The 22,127-nt window shown below is 40.9% G+C and overlaps 1 protein-coding gene across 12 annotated transcripts in view; it reads right to left on the minus strand.

Annotated features, from left to right (window-relative positions):
- The window catches only part of OBSCN (obscurin, cytoskeletal calmodulin and titin-interacting RhoGEF), a 207,689-nt gene that overhangs the window by 122,599 nt on the left and 62,963 nt on the right, over positions 1-22,127 (minus strand). For 10 of the 12 annotated variants that reach the window (XM_066266225.1, XM_066266233.1, XM_066266207.1 and 7 more), the window contains 2 exons: positions 20,689-20,964; positions 7,039-7,314 (listed from right to left, as the gene is read on the minus strand). The exons of 1 other annotated variant lie outside the window; for it this stretch is intronic. In XM_066266225.1, coding sequence (XP_066122322.1) covers positions 7,039-7,314; positions 20,689-20,964 — 552 coding nt within the window. The remainder of the gene's footprint in view (positions 1-7,038; positions 7,315-20,688; positions 20,965-22,127) is intronic. One more of the 12 variants, XM_066266217.1, reaches the window with a different exon arrangement.

Here is a 22,127-nt window from a genome sequence, read left to right on the forward strand (position 1 = left end):
CAGAAAAAGAAAGGAAATAATAAAAATTAGAGCAGAAATAAATGAAATAGAGAATAGAAAAACTGTACAAAAAATTAATAAAACAAGGAGCTGGTTCTTTAAAACGATCAACAAAATTGACAAACCCTTGGCAACACTCACCAAGGAAAAAAGAGAAAGGACTCATATATACAAAATCCAAAATGAAAGAGGGAGGAGAAAGAGAGAAAGGGGAGGGGGAGGAGAACAAAAAAAACTAGATAGAATGTGACGGAGGACAATCTGACTTTGTGTGATGGGTATGCAACATAATTGTATGACAAGATAACCTGGACATGTTTTCTTTGAATATATTTACCCTGATTTATTGATGTCACCCCACTAAAATTAATAAAAATTTATTTATAAAAAAAAGAAAACAGGACTCATATATATGCTCTCTACAACAGACATACCTTAAAACAAAAGATGCACATAGATTAAAGGTAAAAGAATGGAAAAAAAACATTTAATGCAAATGGAAATGAAAAAAAAGCTGGGTAGCAATACTTATATCAGACAAAATGGACTTTAAAACAAAGACTATAGTAAGAGATAAAGAAGGTCACTACAAAACGATAAAGGGAGCAATCCAACAGGAAGATATAACCGTTTTAAATATCTACGCACCTAATATAGAACATAAATATATAAAGCAGACTTTGATGCATATAAAGGGCAAAATCAACAGCAATACTATAATAGTAGAGGATTTTAATACCCCACTAATATCATTAGATAGATCCTCTAGAAAGAAAATTAACAAAGAAACAGCAGACTTAAAAGACACAATAGGTCAACTCAATTTAATAGATATCTTCAGAGCCTTTCACCCTAAAGCAGCAGATTATACATTCTTTTCAAGTGCTTATGGTACATTCTCTAGGCTAGACCATATGTTATGGCACAAAAGCGGTCTCAACAAATTTAAGAAGATTGAAATGATATCGAGCACTTTCTCTGATCACAATGGCATGAAACAAGAAATCAACCAAAACACAAAAACTCAAAAATTCTCAAACACAATGAAACTAAATAGAGGTTGTTAAATAACGAATAGATTAACAATGAGATCAAAGAATAAATTAAAAAATTCCTAGAAAGAAATAATAATCTGCATACAACAACTCAAAATTTTTGGGACACAGCAAAAGCAGTACTGAGAGGAAAGTTCATAGTACCACAGGCATATCTTAATAAGCTAGAAAAAGCTCAAATAAACAACTTAACCATGCATCTAAAATAACTAGAGAAAGAACAGCAAGTAAAGCACAGAGGTAGTAGAAGGAAGAAAATAATAAATATCGGAGTGAAAATAAATGACATAGAGGCTAAAGAAACAATACAGAGGTTCCATGAAACTAGGAGCTGGTTCTTTGAAAAGGTAAACAAGATTTATGAATGTTTAACTAGACTCACCAAGAAAAAGAGAGAGAGGACTCAAATAAATAAAATTAGAAATGAGAGGGGAGAAATAACAACTGACACAACAGAATATTGTAAGAAAATAGTATGAAGAACTGTATGCCAAAAAACTAGACAACCTAGATGAAATGGACAAGGGAAACATACAATCTTCCAAAAATTAATCTGGAAGAATCAGAAAACCTAAACAGACCGATTACACCAAATGAGATCAAAACAGTTATCAAAAAACTCCCAACAAACAAAAGTCCTGGGCCTGATGGCTTCACAATTGAATTCTACCAAATATTCAAAGAAGAACTAACTCCTATCCTTCTCAAGCTATTTCAAAAACCTCAAGAGGAAGGAAGACTTCCAAGCCCCTTTTATGAGGCGAGCACAATTCTGATTCCAAAACCAGGCAAAGACAACACAAAGAAAGAAAATTATATGCCAATATCCCTGATGAATATAGATGCTAAAATCCTCAACAAAATACTAGCAAACTGGATCCAACAATATTTGGGAAAATATCATACACCATGATCAAGTGGGATTTATTCTTGGGAAGCAAGGCTGGTACAATATTCGCAAATCAATCAATGTGATTCATCACATAAACAAAAGGAAGGAGAAAACCCACATGATAATTTCAATAGATGCAGAAAAAGCATTTCATAAAATCCAGCACCCATTCATGATCAAAACTCTCAACAAAGAGGAATACAGGAAACATACATCAACATGATAAAAGCCATCTATGACAAAAATTAAAAGCAATCCCCTTAAGATCGGGAACAAGGCAGGAGTGTCCCCTTTCACCACTCTTATTTAACATATTCCTGGAAGTCCTAGCCACAGCAATCAGACAAGATGAAGAAATAAAAGGCATTCAAGTTGGAAAAGAACAAGTAAAGCTATCATTATTTGCAGATGATATGATATTGTATATAGAAAATCCTAAAGTCTCAGTCAAAAAACTACTGGACCTGATAAATGAATTCAGCAAAGTGGCAGGATATAAAATTAATACTCAAAAATCAGAGGCATTTTTATACACCAACAATGAACAGTCAGAGAAATTAAGGAAACAATCCCCTTCACTATTACAGCCAAAAAAGTAAAGTACCTAGGAGTACATTTAACCAAGGAGACTAAAGACTTGTACTCGGAAAATTATAAAACATTGATAAAAGAAATCAAGGAAGATACAAACAAATGGAAGCATATACCGTACTCATAGTTAGGAAGAATAAACATACCCAAAGCAATTTATAAATTCAATGCAATACCAATTAAAATACCATTGACATACTTTAAAGATATAGATCACATATTCCAAAAATTTATATGAAACCAAAAGAGAACATGAATAGCCTCAGCAATCTTAAAAAAGAAGAATAAAGGGAAATGTATCACACTTCCTGATAACAAGCTATATTACAAGGCCATTGTACTCAAAACAGCGTGGTACTGGCATAAGAACAGGCACATAGATCAACGGAACAGAACGTAGAACCCAGAAATAAACCCATAGCTCTATGGACAACTGATATTTGACAAAGGAGGTAAGGAAATACAATGGAGTAAAGAGAGCCTCTTCAACTAATGCTGTTGGGAAAATTGGACAGCTTCCTGCAAAAAATGAAACTAGACCACCAACTTATACCATTTACAAAAATAAACTCAAAATAAACAAAAGACTTAAATGTAAGGCGTGAAACCATAAGCATCTTAGAAGAACACATAGGCAGTAAGCTCTCCGACATCTCTCACAGCGATATATTTGCTGATTTATCTCCATGGGCAAGGGAAATAAAAGACAAGATAAACAAATGGGACTATATCAAAATAAAAAGCTTTTGGACAGCCAAAGACAATAAGAACAGAATAAAAAGACAAATTACACAATGGGAGAACATATTTGACAGTACATCTGATAAGGGGTTAATAACCAAAATTTATAAAGAACTTGTAAATCTCAACACCAGAACAACAAACAGTCCAATTAAAAAATGGGCAAAAGAAATGAATAGACACTTCTCCAAAGAGGACATACAGATGGCCAATAGGCATATGAAAAAATGTTCAACATCACTAATCATTAGAGAAATGCAAATTAAAACCACAATGAGATATCATCTCACACCAGTCATAATGGCGCTCATCAACAAAACAACACAGAATAAGTGCTGGCGAGGATGTGGAGAAAAGGGAGCCCTCTTACACTGCTGGTGGGAATGCAGACTGGTGCAGCCACTGTGGAAAACAGTATGGAGATTCCTCAAAAAATTGAAAATTGAACTGCCTTTTGACCCAGCCATCCCACTTTTAGGAATATACCCCAAGGACACCATAGAACGGTTCCAGAAGGAGAAATGCTCCCCATGTTTATAGCAGCATTGTTCACAATAGCAAAGATAAGGAAACAGCCCAAGTGTCCGTTAGAGGATGAGTGGATTAAAAAGCTTTGGTAGATATATACTATGGAATACTACTCTGCCATAAGAAATGATGACATCGGATCATTTACAATAACATGGACGGACCTTGATAACATTATATGAAGTGAAATAAGTAAATCAGAAAAAATTAAGAACTATATGAACCCATACATAGATGGGACATAAAAATGAGACTCAGAGACATGGACAAGAATGTGATGGTAACAGGGGGTGGGATGGAGGGGTGAGGAGGGGGCGAGAAAAGAGCGGGAGGGGGTGAGGGATGGGCAAAAAGAAAACCAGATAGAAGGTGGCGGAAGACAATTTGACTTTGGGTGAGGGGTATGCAGCATAAAAATGTCAAAATAACCTGGAGATGTTTTCTCTCAACATATGTACCTTGATTTATCAATGTCACTGCATTAAATTTTATAATAATAATAAATGAGACTCAGAGACACGGACAAGAATGTGATGATAACGGGGGGGGGGGTAGGGGAGGGTTGGAGCGAGGAAGGAGAGAGGGGGTGGGAGGAGGGGAGGGGAACAAAGAAAACTAGATAGAAGGTAACAGAAGACAATTTGAGTTTGGGTGAGGAGTATGCAGCATAAGCAAATTTCAAAATAATCTGGAGATGTTTTCTCTCAACATAGGTACCCTGGTTTATCAATGTCACTGCATTAAATTCAATAAAAAATAATAATAATAAAAAAAGACTGGGAACTTCGATCTCTACACCCACTGTGTGACCTGCAAAAGCCCCACCGCCTTCTCAATACAAGGAGCACATTCATCGGCAGGAGTACCGCTGCCCACGTGTAGGTTCCTGGTGAGAATGTACTGAAGGATTTCTCCCGAGCACACACCCCCCCTAGGAGAGGCACTCAGGCCCAGAGATGTGCACACCTCCCGCCCCCCAGATGACGCAGTCTTCCCTGGATTGTGCAGGGAGCATTTGCACCCAGGGTAGCACAGTTCCTGGGCCTCCACCTTCCACCTGCTCTCTGTGCGCCACCTGCTGGCCACTGGGGGACCAAGCCGTACCTCCCGTGTCCATCTCCTCCATGGATTTGATGACTCACCAAGTGGAGGATCTTTTCTGTTGGGGGTTATTACTGTTTGCCCTCTTTTTGCTCTGTCATATGGATTTTGTACACAGTGATATTTCTCATCACTCTTCCCAAGTCTAATAATTTATCTTTTGGGTAAGTCCTATTATCTCTGATTTTCACTTTTGGTTTTTTGCTCTTTTTATCTCTCTTACTTTTTTTCCCTGCTTTCCTGCTGATAATGGTGGTGAGTGTTAGCTTCCTTGCCTGGTTCCCTCTCTCACAGGCAAAGCTTTCAAGCTTTCACTGTGTGTGATGAGCTGGTTTTTCCTCAGTATCATTAGTCAAGGAAGAACCGCTTCATTTGTAATTGGCTAAGATTTGATGGCATGGAGGGGTGTTGACTATAACAAATGTGTCTTCTGGACTTGTGATGTTATGTTTTATCAAAACTCGTCTCTGCCTTCATGAGGCGATCATCTTTCCTTTCCGTCTGTTCATACCACGCATTAAATTGATTTGCTGATGTCTCTCGTGTTCACAGAGCCTGGCATCCCTGGACTGTAACTCTCGTATAGTGTATTATCCTCTTGATACATTGATGAATTAATTTTTTTTTTTTTTTTTTTTTTTGTATTTTTCGGAAGCTGGAAACGGGGAGAGAAAGTCAGACAGACTCCCGCATGCGCCCAACCGGGATCAACCCGGCACGCCCACCAGGGGCTACGCTCTGCCCAACAGGGGGTGATGCTCTGCCCCTCCGGGGCGTAGCTCTGCCGCGACCAGAGCCACTCTAGCACCTGGGGCAGAGGCCAAGGAGTCATCCCCAGCGCCCGGGCCTTCTTTGCTCCAATGGAGCCTTGGCTGCGGGAGGGGAAGAGAGAGACAGAGAGGAAGGAGGGGGGTGGTGGAGAAGCAAATGGGTGCTTCTCCTATGTGCCCTGGCCAGGAATCGAACCCGGGTCCCCCGCACGCCAGGCCGACGTTCTACCGCTGAGCCAACCGGCCAGGGCAAAAGTTACATTTAAAAAATGCCTAGTGGGTTCTTTTGGTTTCTATACACATCCACAAACTATTATATACAGATACAACACCAAATTGTTCTGCAGAGACACCCAGAAGTCAGTGGGGACCACAGCCCACTTCAATTTGAGATTAATCTCTCTTAACAAAATGAAATAAAGTTAATTCATGAACATCTCCAGAAACCAGCTAGAAGGGGAAACACACGAGTCATTAGGCAATACTATGAAATGAATACTAACAGTCAGGGGCTAGCACTATAATAACTGGTCTTCAACAAAGCACTCGGTGTGGGAGAAGCTCCTTACTCCTTTCCAAGTCTAGATCTACACATGAGATTCTGAGGGGATTCTGACACAGGGGACAAAAGGAAACAGGAGATGAAAGGAAACCAAAACACATTTGATAAAGAGAATTCCAGACCCCACAGGTTCAGGTCCCTGACACACTCTTGCCAATCCTCTGGTCTTTTTTCACTTTGTACAGATGTTGCAAGACAACATGGATGTAGATTTTGTAACATGTGAGTATACAGTAACCTCTACACCCACCTGCAAGGAACACTGTCCTAAATAACTAAAATTTGCTAACCCACTCTTTAGTCCTGACAGAGACCCAGTACAACTGGGTGGTAGGAACCTCCCCTGACCCTGGTTTAACATGACTCAAACATGTCTCCCTAGAGTGGACTGCATGTGCTGCTGCACGTGGGCATCTGGGAGCTACCAGGACATCGAGAGGAGGATATTCACATAATACAGTAAGAGACACACAGTCTACTACGGATTTCAACAGAAAGGGGAAGCCAGAGTCCCAGTCACCGAGGAGCACCTGGAAGGCTTAAGCAGGTGTTGGGAACGCTGGTTGAGGCAAACTTTGTGGGGCACCTCTCAGGGTGTCCAGGAACACCTCTCCCTTCTGTTCACACCCTGCCCATCCTGCTCATCCTGCCTCCCCTGGTCCAGCCACCGGTATGAATTGGGCGGTAAAGGACAGAAGGTTTGAAAAAAACAAGGTCTAGTGGAAACAGCCCCCGGGTGTGTCTGGCTGTCATCATTATCTACACATAAGGCTAAGTTAGTGCCAGCAAAGAACTGACCTGTGACGTCCAGGTGGAAGGTGACTCTCTGGCCACCAGCCTCACAGCTGTACTCCCCGCTGTCTGCCTTCCCCGCCTGCTGCAGCACCAGCTGACGGCTGCAGCCTGTGGCCTCCACGTGCACTTTTGAGCTTCCACTCAGCTTCTTGCCATCCTTGTACCACGTCACCTGTGTCTCTGCCTGGGCCACCTCACAGCTCAGCATGGCGTTGGCTCCTGCCACCGCCTTCACCTGATTGTGTGCCGGCTTCTCCTTGGCAAACACCACCGTGGGCTCTGGGGACATAGAGGTGTGGAGGGTCAGAGGCACAAAGCTGATACCAGACTGTGTCACAGGCACCAAGCTTCACAGTTCAGTCCATTTTCTCCTTGAAGCTACGTGCCTGGTGGCTGTTAGAGCTGTGTTCACAAACAAGTGTCTCCTGTCACTAGAGACATCAAAAAGAACATTAAAGAAGAGACAGATAAGTCAAAGGGTATGCCTGTTCATAGAAAGAGCTAACATCAATTCTGTGTCCATAACCCGTGCTGGGCCCATAAAGTGTCCATAACCCAGAGCAAGCTATACATTCAATGCAATCCCTATCGAAGTATTAATGACATTTCTCACAGAACTAGAATAAATAATCCTAAAATTTATGTTATTCCACAGTGAAGAAAACCACTGAGAAAATGACAAGTCAATCTGCTGAAGGGGAAAAATTTTGCAAATGACACATTTGATAAGGGGTTAATATCCAAAGTATGTAGCAAACACATACAATTTAGTACCAAAAAAACAAACACTCCAATTTAAAAATGGACAGAGGACCCAAACAGACACCTCCCCAAGGAAATATACAGATCATACAGATGGCTGACAGGCAGATAGGAAGATGCTCAACATCACTCATCATTAGGGAAATGCACATGGGGTATCCCCTCACACCTGCCAGGATGAGTATCCCCAACGTAACAACACACAATGAGTGCTGGCAAGAGTGTGCAGGAAAGGGAACCCTCCTGCACTGCTGGTGGGAATGCAGACTGGTCCAGCCACAGTGGGAAACAGTATGGCAGTTCCTCTAAATAATAAATAATAGAACTGTCTTATGATCCAGCTATCCCACCTCTGAATATTTATGTGAAAAAAAACAAAAATAAATTCAAAATGATGCATATGCAACCTTATGTTCATTGCAGAATTACTGACAATAGCTGAACTATGGAGGCAACCTAAGTAAGTGCCCATGGAGAAATGGCTGGACACAGAAGATGGGAACACAGTTTCAATGGAGTATCGTGTGGCCATAAAAGGAAGAAAGGAAGGAAGGAAGAAAGGAAGGGAGGGAGAAAGGAAGGGAGGGAGGGAGGGAGGAAGGAAGGAAGGAAGGAAGGAAGGAAGGAAGGAAGGAAGGAAGGAAGGAAGGAAGGGGAAGAAACAGAAAGGTAGAAAGAGAGAGAGAGAGAAGAAAGAAAAAAGAAAGGAAGGAAGAAGGAAGGGGAAAGGAAGAAAGGAAGGAAAAAAGGAAGGAAGAAAAGAAAATGGACTCTTGTCATTTGGGACAACAATGGGTACACCTAGATAGTATCATGCTAAAGGAAATGAATTAGAGAAAGACAAATACCATCTGATTTCACTCCTATGTGGAATATGAAAAACAAAAGAACAAACAAACCAAAGCTGGTACAAACTCACAGACACAAAGATCAAACTCAGGACGCCGGATGGGAGGGTTTGTGGGGACACATGGAAAAGGGGAAAGGGATTAAGAAGTGCAATGTCCCTGCTATAACATTAAGTCCCTGGAATTTAATGTACAGTCCAGGCAACATAGTCAATACTATCTTCATAACTGCAAAGTCCCTGGTGGTTACTAGACTTGCTATGGTGATCACTGTGTAAGGTATGTAAATGTCCTATCAGTGTTTTTAATACCTGAAATTAATATAACGTATGCCAACTATAATAAAAATAAAAAATATATAAAGTCATCAAGAAATTTCAAGATGGTGATGGAGTAGGTGGGTGTTCCAACTGCCACCTCCCAACATCAAATTGGATCACAAATGAATTTAAGAACAATCATCTTCAAAAACCAACTTTGGACTAAACGAAGAGGAGTCTATAACCAAGAAGTCACAGAAGCCACACCGAGACTGGTAGGAAGGATGGAGCCACTGAAAGGGCTGCCCTGCTCCCAGGAGTCAGTGGCTGAGGGTCCAGAGGGACTCTTACTGTGGGGAGGTTCATTCTGAGAGGTAAGGGTCCTCAGTCCGAAGCCGGGTATCCCAGCCTAGAGCCCCAGAGCCTGAAAGAGGCATGCACACAGCATTTGGTGGTGAAAAGAGCCAAGGTTTCTGACCTCGAGAAAGAGAGTTGTCGAAGACACAGGCTCTATCTTAAAGGGCCAGTGCAGAAAATCTGGTCTGTGCCAGGTTCCTGCCATGGAAGCCGAGGGCTGGCACATCCAGTGGCCAGCTGCAGAGAGTATGGGTACAGGACCTAACACCCTTTGCTAGTGGGGTATCCTAAGGAAGGGTTCCTCACAACTGGCCCAGCTGAGGCAAGTTATGCTCTCTGTGGTCAGCACTGGCACAGCAGCTCATGTGCATTGGATACGGTGGAGCTTCACAGTCAGCTGGCCTGGGTGCTGGATATTCTGCCATGCTGGGCTAGATTGCAGAAGGGGGATGGGAGAGACACTTAGAGCATTGACATATTGAAATGAAGCAAAGAGACTTTCAGTAGAACTCTCTTTCTCTAAAACAAAGAGACTTTCAGCAGAACTTACTTTTTCTAAAAGACTCCTGGCCTTGAGGCTGGTTTTATGGGCTGTGGCCTTGGGCTAGTTTTACAAGGTTGCAGATGTTCCCAGAATGTTGCTCCCTGAATTAATCCTATAGATAACTGAGTAATCCACTGTAAATGAGTTTGTTTCACTGCTTTGTTTTATTGCTATGCTTCTTCTCCTCCCCAAACCCCAATCAGTATGTGATTTTCTCTTTAAAAGCTAACTTCAAACTGTGTTTGGGGCCACATGATTTCAGTGACTTAGGTCTCCCTGTGGTTGCCAGCTTTGAATAAAACACTCCTTTAAATATGTACTTTGGGCCCTGGAGGGTTGGCTCAGTGGTAGAGTGTCTGTCTGACTACCTTCCCACTTCTAACTTCAGAAAGATACAAAAAAAAATACATTAGTAAATACACACACACACACACACAGACTTCTGTGAGAAGAGTGTGAAGTGCATATTTTTCAAATATGTTCTTTGGTGTGGAGAACGTTTGTATACTCTCACTGGTTTTGCTACAACAATTTAACGTGTGGGTCCCTGTGAACTTATTGTTGGATCTGGTCGAGAAGTTTAGTGACCTTCTGGGAGGGCACAGTCAGCCCCAGGAGAGGACTCTCTCAGTCTTCCTCCTTGAGACCAGCTGGAAGAATTTCTGCAAAGATGACTGTCGGCCCCACTCAATCTGAACCTGCTTCTCATCTTGCTGAAGAGAAATAAAGTTTTAGTGTCTAGCAGTGGTTGAGAGACTAGGCAGTGGTTAGGAGTAGGGGCCACATTCCCTATACTAAGCTCCTGACCAAGAGACCCTTGAAGTAGGGGGTTTTACTAATGTTGTATTTACAACCTCAACTTTTTCACCCACAAAGCTTGCAACATGTAGAGGGGTGAGTTGGGTGAGTCAGTCTGAGCTCGCACTACAGTCTTTATACAGAAGACTCTGTGGGAAGACCAGGCAGCTGCAAGAGGATATGGATACTTAGTTGTTGACATCTCTAAGCAGGAAGAAGCTGATCCTTATATACAAAGTGACCCCACACAAAATACCCAGGCACAGGAAATGTTGACACAAACAGTGAACAGAGTAGTAGCTGCAAACAAGTAGCCCAGAGAAGATTACAAACAATGGCTTATGCCAACCCAGGAAGACACACAACCAGTAGTGGGTGGCAGATAGCACAGACCCTAGACTCAGATAACTACACAAGCAGCACACACAAAGGAGAAGTCCAGCAGGCACCAGACACTATGAAGAATAAACACGCCAAACAGGACAGACACAGCACAGTATCTAATCAAGGTTGACCCTTAGAGCCAGCCAGCCTGAGGAATAACCACACGAACTAAAAAAGAAACTTCAATACTCACATACAACAGGAGGGAAATACTATAATCAAGAAGAATTTCTAGAGCAAGAAAATCAGGTGGCCTCGAAATAAATACCACTGAGGCCATTTTCCTTATAAAAACACCACAACAAATTTCAACGTCAGACAGTGCTACCTAATATATGGACAAAACAGGCAGAAAAAGAAATATGACCCTAATAAATCAACAAGAGAAATCCCCAGAAAGAGAACTAAATGAAACGGAGGAAACCAAACTACCAGATGGAGAGTTAAAATAATTATTTTTAAGATGCTCAAGCATCTTAGAGCAACAATCAATAGTCACAATGAGTACCTAAACAAAGACATAACAAGCATCAAAAAACCTGACCAGGTAGTGGCGCAGTGGATAGAGCGTCAGACTGGGATGCAGAGGACCCAGGTTCGAGACCCCGAGGTCACCAGCTTGAGTGTGGGCTCATCTGGTTTGAGTGAGACTCACCAGCTTGCACCCAAGGTCACTGGCTTGAGCAAGAGGTTATGCCATCTGCTGAAGGCCTGCAGTCAAGGCACGTATGAGAAAGCAATCGATGAACAACTAAGGTGTCACAGTGAAAAACTGATGATTGATGCTTCTCATCTCTCTCCCTTCCTGTCTGTCTCTGTCTGTCCCTTTCTCTGACTCTCTCTCTGTCTCTGTAAAAAATAAAAAAAAATTTAAAAAGGACATTAAAATCATAAAAAAGAACCAGTCAGAAATGACAAATACAGTATCAGAAATGAAGATTGCACTAGAAAAAAACAATAGCACGCTGGGTGAAGCAGAAGATTAAATCAGCAATTTAGATGACAAGATAAATAAAAAAACAAAAGCAAAGCAGCAAAAAGAAAAGAGGCTCAAAAAGACTGAGGAAACTCTAAGAGAGCTCTATGCAACATGAAGAGAAACAACATCTGCATTATAGGGGTTCCTGAAGGGATAGAGAATCTGTTTGAAAAAATCATAGCTGAAAACATCCCTAAGTCAATGAAGGAAAAAGTCACACAAGTCCAAGAAGCACAGAGAGTCCCTCTCATTAAAGAGGAAACCATAGAGGACCACATGAAGACACTTCATAATTAAAATGCCAAAGTTAAGAGACAAAGAAAGAATGCTAAAAGGTGCAAGAGAAAAGCAATCAATTACTTACAAAGAAGCCCTCATAAGGCTAACATCTGACTTCTCAACAGAAGCACTTAAGACCAGAAAGACTGGCAAGAAATATTCAGGAGAAGACAAGATGGTGCTGTAGTAGGCGGACGTACCAACATCCACCTCCCAGAACCAACATAAATTACAAACTAATTTTAAGAACTATCATCTGGAAAAACCAACTTTGGACTAAACTAAGGGGACTCTTCAACCAAGGAACACTGAAGAAGCCACACCGAGACTGGTAGGAAAAGTGGAAACATGGAGGGCTGCCCAGCTCCCCAGAGCGAACGGCCGGGAAAGACTCGCGGGGCGGGAAGTTAGTTTAGCAAAAAGGGGAGGGTCTTGAGCCCCAGGAATAAAGCCCCAGCCTAAAGCCCCAAAAGCATAGAAGAGGCGTATGGACAGTATTTAGCTGGAAACAAGTCAGGATACTGTTTGTGAGAAAGACCGATTTCTCAGACCCAGGATTCTTCTTAAAGGGACCGCGCAGAACATCTCTCTCACAACCATTCACTCAGGGCTCTGGGGGATGGGGAGAGAGGAGAGTACAAGAGTAGCAGGAAGAAAGTGTAATCTAGGAGACACATGGAGAAACATTTGGGGAGACAGCCACCCTAACCCCTGGGATGAGTCACTCCCCAAATCTGAAGTGAATATTTCCCCTGGAAACAGCAATACCAGCAAAGGGAAGCAGGACACCAGCCAAAAAAGCTCTCCCGCGGCACTCAGAGCACAGTATCTTGAAGGAGGGAGCTTTCAAGATTACAGTAGTGAGTGTTAGGGTCTAAGCTGAAACATCCACACCCCACACAGCTGAGGGCTCACCAGAGGGCAGGTGGCGGCGGAATGTGAAAGGACGGTTCTGTCAGCAAGGGCAGAAGCCAGCTGGCCACCACTGGGCCCAGGTGTAAGCTCAATCTTGCCCGGCTGGGGATGAGGGGACATGCCAAAGTGGTCAAGCCCAGCTGCAGGCAGCTTGTAATCCAGCCTGCGGGAGAAGGGCGAGAACCCCAGAAGGGGTGGAGACCAGCCCTTGAGAAAGGGTGCAGCCTTGCCCCATCCACAGAATCCAGGCTTGTGGCTTGACTTGGGATCCGGCTCCTCTTGTGGGGGTGGAGCCAAAAACCCAGAACAGGCAGAGTCCCGCTACTGAGCATGGCCATGCAGTCCCACCTGGCCTGTGGAGCCAAGGCTTGCAGCCGTCCCATGAATGGGCTCCTCCTGCAAGGGAGGGGTGAAAGCCCAGAAAAAGGAGGAGACAGGCAGCTGAGCAAAGCTGCTCGCCACTGCCTTCAGGGCCAAGCATAACGCCACCCATGGGGGCGGGGCAAAGGCCAAGGTCACCAAACATGTACACATGAGCACCTGATCACAGCCACTCCCATGAAAGAGAGAAGGAAACCACAGCGACAGCCCCAGTGGAAAGGCATCCAGAACATCCATACCCAAACGCCCCAGGCAGCAAAAGCAAAGGGGGTGGCGAGTCTGCACACAGACCATACCTAGGGAACAGAGGCCACATCCAGTAGACTCCAGGAGCCAAAACCTTCCTTTACACACAAAAAAATGAGAAGGCAGAGAAATGCAAATGAATCAAGAGAAATCTCCAGAAAAGGACATGAATGAATCAGATATAACCAAATGACCAGATGCAGAGTTTAAAATAACGATTGTTAGGATGCTCAAAGATATTAGAATAACAATAGATGGTCATTACAAACACCTAAATAAAGAGATAGCAAATATAAAAAAGGACATTGAAATAATAAAAAAGAATCAGTCAGAAATGACAAATACAATATCAGAAATGAAGAACACATGGAAGGAATTAAAAGCAGAATGGGTGAAGCTGAGAATCGAATCAGCGACTTAGAAGACACGATAAATAAAGGCATGGAAGCAGAGCAGAAAAAAAAAGGGGACTCAAAAATTCTGAGGAAACTCTAAGAAAGCTCTGTGACAATATGAAGAGAAATAAAACCCACATCATAGGGGTTCCTGAAGAAGAAGAGAAAGAACAAGGGATAGAGACTTTGTTCAAGCATATCATAGCTGAAAACTTCCCTCAATTAAGGCAGAAAAACATCTCACATGTTCAATAAGCACAGAGAACTCCATTAAAGAGAAACTCAAAGAAATCAACACCGAGACACATCATAATTAAAATACCAAAGCTAAATGATAAAGAGAAAATATTAAAAGCTGCTATAGAAGAAAAGACGATCACCTACAGAGGAGCCCCCATAAGGATGACTTCTGACTTCTCACAGAAACACTTGAGGCCAAAAGGGAATGGCAAGAAATATTCAAAGTAATGTAGAACAAGAGCCGACAACCAAGACTACTTTATACAGCAATGCTATCATTTAAAATTGAAGGAGAAATAAAAAGCTTTCCAGACAAAAAAAAAAAAAAAAAACTCAAGGAATTCACTACAACCAAACCAAGGCAGCAAGAAATGCTATGGGGCTTGTTATAAACAGATCAAAGGAGAAAAAGAATGTAGCAAAAGAGGAATACTGTTTTAAAGAATAAAATGGCAATAAATAATTACATATCAATAATAACCTTAAATGTAAATGGATGAAATGATGCAATCAAAAGACATAGGGTAGCTGTGTGGATAAGAAAACAAGACCCATACATATAATATCTACAAGAGACACACTTTAAAACAAAAGATGCACATAGACTGAAGATAAAAGGATGGGAAAAAATATTTCACGCAAATGGAAATGAAAAAAAAGCTGGGGTAGCAATACTTATATCAGACACAATGGACATTAAAACAAAGACTATACTAAGAGATAAAGAAGGTCACTAAATAATGATAAAGGGAGCAATTCAACAGAAAGACATAACCGTTATAAATATCTACACACCTAATATAGGAGAACCAAAATATATAAAGCAGACTTTGATGGATTTAAAGGGCAAGATCAACAGCAATACCATAATAGTAGGGGATTTCAATAACCCACTAACATCATTAGATAGATCCTCAAAAAAGAGAATTAACAAAGAAAAAGCAGACTTAAAGGACATACTAGATCAACTCGATTGAATAGATATCTTCAGAAGCTTTCACCATAAAACAGCAGAATATACATTCTTTTCAAGTGCTCATTGCACATTCTCTAGAATAGACCACATGTTAGGGCACAAAAGCGGTCTCAACAAATTTAAGAAGATTGAAATCATATCGAGCACTTTCTCGGATCTCAATGGTATGAAACTAAAAATCAACCACAACAGAAAAACTGAAAAATACTCAAACACTTGGAAACTAAATAGCATGTTATTAAATAAAGAATGGGTAAACAATGAGATCAAAGAAGAAATTAAAAAAATTCCTAGAAATGAATGATAATGAGGATACATCAACACAAAATTTATGGGACACAGCAAAAGCAGTTCTTAGCTTTACAGGGAAAGTTCATAGCATTACAGGCATCCCTCAAGAAGCTAGAAAATACTCAAATAAACAACTTGACCCTACATCTAAAAGAACTAGAAAAAAAACAGCAAGTAAAGTCCAGATCTAGTAGAAGGAAAAAAATAATAAAGATCAGAGTGCAAATAAATGACATAGAGGCTAAAGAAATAATACAGAGGATCAATGAAACCAGGAGCTGGTTCTTTGAAAAGGTAAACAGGATCAATGATCCTGTTTAACCAGACTCACCAAGAAAAAAAGAGAGAGGACTCAAATAAATCAAATTAGAAATGAGAGTGGACATTCACTGTTGGTGGGACTGTAAAGTAGTACAACCATTATGGAGGAAAGTATGGTGGTTCCTCAAAAAACTGCAAATAGAACTACCTTATGACCCAGCAATCCCTCTACTGGGTATATACCCCAAAACCTCAGAAACATTGATACGTGAAGACACATGTAGCCCCATGTTCATTGCAGCACTGTTCACAGTGGCCAAGACATGGAAACAACCAAAAAGCCCTTCAATAGAAGACTGGATAAAGAAGATGTGGCACATATACACTATGGAATACTACTCAGCCAAAAGAAATGATGACATCAGATCATTTACAGCAAAATGGTGGGATCTTGATAACATTATAAGGAGTGAAATAAGTAAATCAGAAAAAAACAAGAACTACATGATTCCATACATTGGTGGAACATAAAAATGAGACTAAGAGACATGGACAAGAGTGTGGTGGTTACCAAGGGTGGGGGGGGAGGGAGGACATGGGAGGGAGGGAGGGAGGGAGAGAGTTAGGGGGAGGGGGAGGGGCACAGAGAACTAGATAGAGGGTGACGGAGGACAATCTGACTTTGGGCAAGGGGTTTGCAACATAATTTGATGACAAAATAACCTAGACATGTTTTCTTTGAATATATGTACCCTGATTTAGTAATGTCATCCCATTACCATTAATAAAAATTTATTAAAAAAAAAAAAAAAGAAATGAGAGTGGAGAGATAACAACTGACACAACAGAAATACAAAATATTGTAAGAAAATACTATGAAGAACTGTACGCCAAAAAACTAGACAACCTAGATGAAATGGACAAATTCTTTGAAACATATAATCTTCCAAAAATTAATCTGGAAGAATCAGAAAACATAAACAGACCAATTACAAGAAATGAGATTGATAGCATTGTGCGGGGTGAAATAAGCGAATCAAAAAAAAACCAGGAACTGCAGGATCCCATACATTGGTGGGACATAAAAGCGAGACTAAGAGGCATGAACAGGAGTGTGGTGGCTATGGGGGGTGGGGGGAGGGAAGGAGGGAGAGGGGGAGAGGGAGGGGAAGGGGTACAGAGAGAACTGGATGGAGGGTGGTGGAGGACGATCTCTCTTCGGGTGATGGGTATGCAACATAACTAAATGACAAGATAACCTGGAAATGTTTTCTTTGAATGTATGTACCCTGATTTATTGATGTCACCCTATTAAAATAAAAATTTATTTATATATATAAAAAAAAAAAAAGAAATGAGATTGAAACCGTTATCAAAAAACTCCCCAAAACATAAAAACGAGACTAAGAGACATGGACAAGAGTGTGGTGGTTACCAGGGGTGGGGAAAGGGAGGATGCAGGAGGGATGGAGGGAGAGATTTAGGGGAAGGGGGAGGGGCACAGAGAAAACCAGATAGAGGGTGACAGAGGACAATCTGACTCTGGGCGAGGGGTATGCAACATAATTTAATGAGAAGATAACCTAGACATGTTTTCTTTGAATATATGTACCCTGAATTATTAATGTCATCCCATTAACATTAATAAAAATTTATTAAAAAAAAAAAAACTCTCCAAAAAGAAAAGTCCTGGGCCTGATGGCTTCACAAGTGAATTCTACCAAATATTCAAAGAGGAACTAACTCCTATCCTTTTCAAGCTATTTCAAAAAATTCAAGAGGAAGGAAGACTTCCAAGCTCCTTTTATGAGGCAAGCATAATTCTTATTCCAAAACCAGGCAAAGACAACACAAAGAAAGAAAATTATAGGCCAATATCCCTGATGAATTTAGATGCTAAAATCCTCAACAAAATATTAGCAAACCGGATCCAACAATATATTACAAAAATCATACATCATGATCAAGTGAGATTCATTCTGGGGAGGCAAGGATGGTACAATATTTGTATATCAATCAATGTGATTAACCACATAAACAAAACGAAGGAGACAAACCACATGATAATTTCAATAGATGCAGAAAAAGTATTTGATAAAAATCTATACCCATTTATGATCAAAACTCTCAGTAAAGTGGGAATACAGAAAACATACCTCAACACGGTAAAAGCCATCTATGGCAAACCTTCTGCCAAGATCTTAATCAATGAGCAAAAATTAAAAGCATCCCTTAAGATCAGGAACAAGACAGGGGTGCCCCCTTTCACCACTCTTATTCAACATAGTACTGGAAGTCCTAGCCACAGCAATCAGACAAGAAGAAGAAATAAAAATAAAAAGAAGAAGAAATAAAAAGTATCCAAATTGGAATAGAAGTAAAACTATCATTATTTGTAGATGATATGATACTGTATTTAGAAAACCCTAAAGTCTCAGTCAAAAAACTACTTGACCTGATAAATTCAACAAAGTGACAGGGTATAAAATTAATACACAGAAATCAGAGGCATTTTTATACACCAACAATGAACTGTCAGAAAAAGAAATTAAGGAAACAACCCCCTTCACTATTGCAAAAATAATAATAATAAAGTACCTAGGAGTAAACTTAACCAAGAAGGTTAAGACTTGTACTCAAAAAATAATAAAACATTAATAAAAAAAATCAAGGAAGATACAAACAAGTGGAAGCATATACCATGTTTGTGGTTAGAAAGAATAAACATCATTAAAATGTCTATATTACCCAAAGCAATTTATAAATTCAATGCAATACCAATTAAAATGCCAATGACATACTTTAAAGATATAGAACAAATATTCCAAAAATTTATATGGAACCAAAAAAGAACATGAATAGCATCGGCAATATTGAAAAAGAAGAATAAAGTGGGAGGTATCACACTTCCTGATATCAAGTTATTCTACAAGGCCATTGTACCCAAAACAGCTTTGTACTGGCATAAGAACAGGCATACAGATCAACGGAACAGAACAGAGAAACCAGAAATAAAACTACACCTTTATGAATAATTGATATTTAACAAAGGAAGTAAGAGTATACAATGAAGTAAAAACAATATCTTAAATAAATGCTGTTGGGAAAATTGGACAGCTACCTGCAAAAAAATGAAACTAGACCACCAACTTACATCATTTACAAAAATAAACTCAAAATGTATAAAAGATTCAAATGTAAGTTGTGAAACCATAAGCATCTTAGAAGATAACATAGGCAGCAAGCTCACCGACATCTCTCACAGCAATATATTTACTAATTTATCTCCATGGCAAGTGAAATAAAAAACAGGATAAACAAATGGGACTATATCAAACTAAAAAGCTTTTGTACAGCTAAAGACAATATGAACAGAATGAAAAGACAAACCACACAATGGGAGAACATATTCAATAATAGGTCTGATAAAAGGTTAATAACTAAAATTTATAAAGAACTTGTAAAACTCAACACCAGGAAGAAAATCCAATCAAAAAATGGGCAAAAGAAATAAATAGACACTTGTCCAAAGAGGACATACACATGGCCAATAGACAGATGAAAAAATGTTCAACATCACTTATCATTAGAGAAATGCAAATTAAAACCACAATGAGATATCACCTCACACCAGTCAGAATGGCACTCATTAACAAAACAACACATGATAAGTACTGGTGAGGATGTGGAGAAAAGGGAACCCTCCTGCACTGCTGGTGGAAATGCAGACCTGTGCAGCCAATGTGGGAAATAGTAAGGTGTTTCCTCAAAAAATTAAAAATGGAACTGCCTTTTGACCCAGCTATCCCACTTTTACGAATACATCCTAAGAACAACAAAACACTGATTCAAAAGAAGATATGCACCCCCATGTTTACTGCAGCATTGTTTACAATAGCCAAGATCTGGACACAGCCCAAGTGTCCATCAGTGTACAAGTGGATTAGAAAGCTATGGTACATATACACAATGGAATACTATGCAGCTGTGAAAAAGAAGGAAATCTTTTATTTTTTGCGATGGTATGGGTGGACGTGAAAATTACTATGCTAAGTGAAATAAGCCAGGCAGAGAAAGGAAAACATTTGATCTCACTTATATATGAAATATAATGAACATGGTGAACTGAAGAATGAAATAGAGGCAGAGGCTGGGTCACAGGGAGCAGAGGGACAGCTGTTAAAGGGAAGGAGGATGAAAGGACAAGATCAGAGAAGGTGAAGAGATTAGTGATATTATATATAAATAACACATAGATACAACAGGACAGCTAATCCCAAAGGGAAAGGGGAGGGAGAGTTAGGGGGTGGAGGGCAAAAAGGGTATAAGGAAGGAACATGGTAGGGAGGTGTTATACTGAGTGAGACACTTTAATCCATGTTAACTCAATAAATTAAAATTAATTTAAAAATTAAATTTAAAAAAGAAAGAAAATGCAGTCACAAAATCCACACTTGAGATGCCTAGAATTCAAGCACCCAGCAGAGCCACAGTCCTGGCCACCAGAAATATGACAAGGGTTCTGAAAAGGCACTCATAATGCACAATGATACACAACTGTTTGAAGCAGGACTAAAGGGGAACAGGAAGACCCTCCCTTCTGTACACTCAGTCCATTGTGTTTCACTTGTCCACAAATATCTATGAAGTCTAATGAGAGCATCAGGGTTTATGGTCTGTAATGTAACTGACTGATCATCACAAAACAAGAATAAGTCAGTACTCCAAAGAACTGACCTGTGATGTCCAGGTGGAAGGTGACCCTCTGGCCACCAGCCTCACAGCTGTACTCCCCGCTGTCTGCTGTCCCCGCCTGCTGCAGCACCAGCTGCCGGCTGCATCCTGTGGCCTCCATGTGCACTTTCGAGCTCCCACTCAGCTTCTTGTCATCCTTATACCACATCACCTGTGTCTGCGCCTTGGCCACCTCGCAACTCAGCATGGCATTGGTCCCCACCACAGCCTGCACCTGATTGTGTGTTGGCTGCTTCTTGGCAAACATTGCCACGGGCTCTGAAAACAGAAAGAGACATAGAGGATGAAAGACTTCATCTAAGTCAGCAGAACAGGACTGTGGAAAGAACGAATAAATAAGGAGACAGGAAGACTGGGAACTTAGGAACCTGAAGATGGCAGGGGAGTAAGCAGATGCACAGAATCCCAGCTCTCATCACCAAACTGGAATACAAATCAAATTAGGAACAATCAGCGTGAAAAACCAACTCTGGACTACAAGAACAGCTCTCAAAAACCAAGGAGCACCTGACTTGTGGTGGCGCAGTGGATAAAGCGTCGACCTGGAAATGCTGAGGTCACCAGTTCGAAACCCTGGGCTTGCCTGGTTAAGGCACATATGGGAGTTGATGCTTCAAGCTCCTCCCCCTTTCTCTCTCTCTGTCTCTCTCTCCTCTCTATCTCTCCTCTCTAAAATGAATAAATAAAATTTTTTTAAAAACCAAAGAGCAAAAAAGAAGCTACAACAAACCTGGTAGGAGCGCCTGAATCTCCCCTGCTAACAGGAATGGGGGGGGGTGAGGCTGAGAGCCCAGAGGGGCTCTCACTCCAGGGAAAAGAGAGAAAATACTGCTCACAGCCACTTGCCTGGCCACAAGGGAGCAAGATGTGTTGAAAGGACCAGCTTGTCTTCCAAGAAAAAAGGGGAGAGAGAGGAACAGATGGTGAGGGGCAGAGAAATGCAGGAAACAACCTAAAAAGCTGACTCATCCAGTTCTGGAGGCGGCCATAGCTGGGGGAGGGACTGATCCTTCCACAAAACAAAAGACTAAATTGCTTCCAGATCACAGATCTCCAGACATCTCTCCAGTTCCAATCAGTGCAACAAGACAGAGCTGAAAACAAGAAGTGGGGAGGAGGGGCAGTAACTCAGGTCTCCATGGAGATCTGAGATACACCTCCCCCTACTGAAGCTGAGAAACCACCCTGCCCCAGAGAGATTAACTGGTAAAAGAGGCCTTCAGAGTCTCAGGTTACACCCACAGCATTCCTGGATACAGTTTCAAGGAAGCCTCCTGCTGAGATCAGTAAACAAGACTATCACCTGTTAAGAAAACAAACAAATCAAGATTTCAAAGCAGCCCAAATCCAAAAGTGGATTACAAATAGCTGATGCCAAAACTCAAGAAGACCTAAAAATAACACAGTTGAAAACTGGAGGT

The sequence above is a fragment of the Saccopteryx bilineata genome, chromosome 1, assembly GCF_036850765.1.
Source record: "Saccopteryx bilineata isolate mSacBil1 chromosome 1, mSacBil1_pri_phased_curated, whole genome shotgun sequence".
In the NCBI taxonomy this organism is placed as follows: Eukaryota; Metazoa; Chordata; class Mammalia; order Chiroptera; family Emballonuridae; genus Saccopteryx; species Saccopteryx bilineata.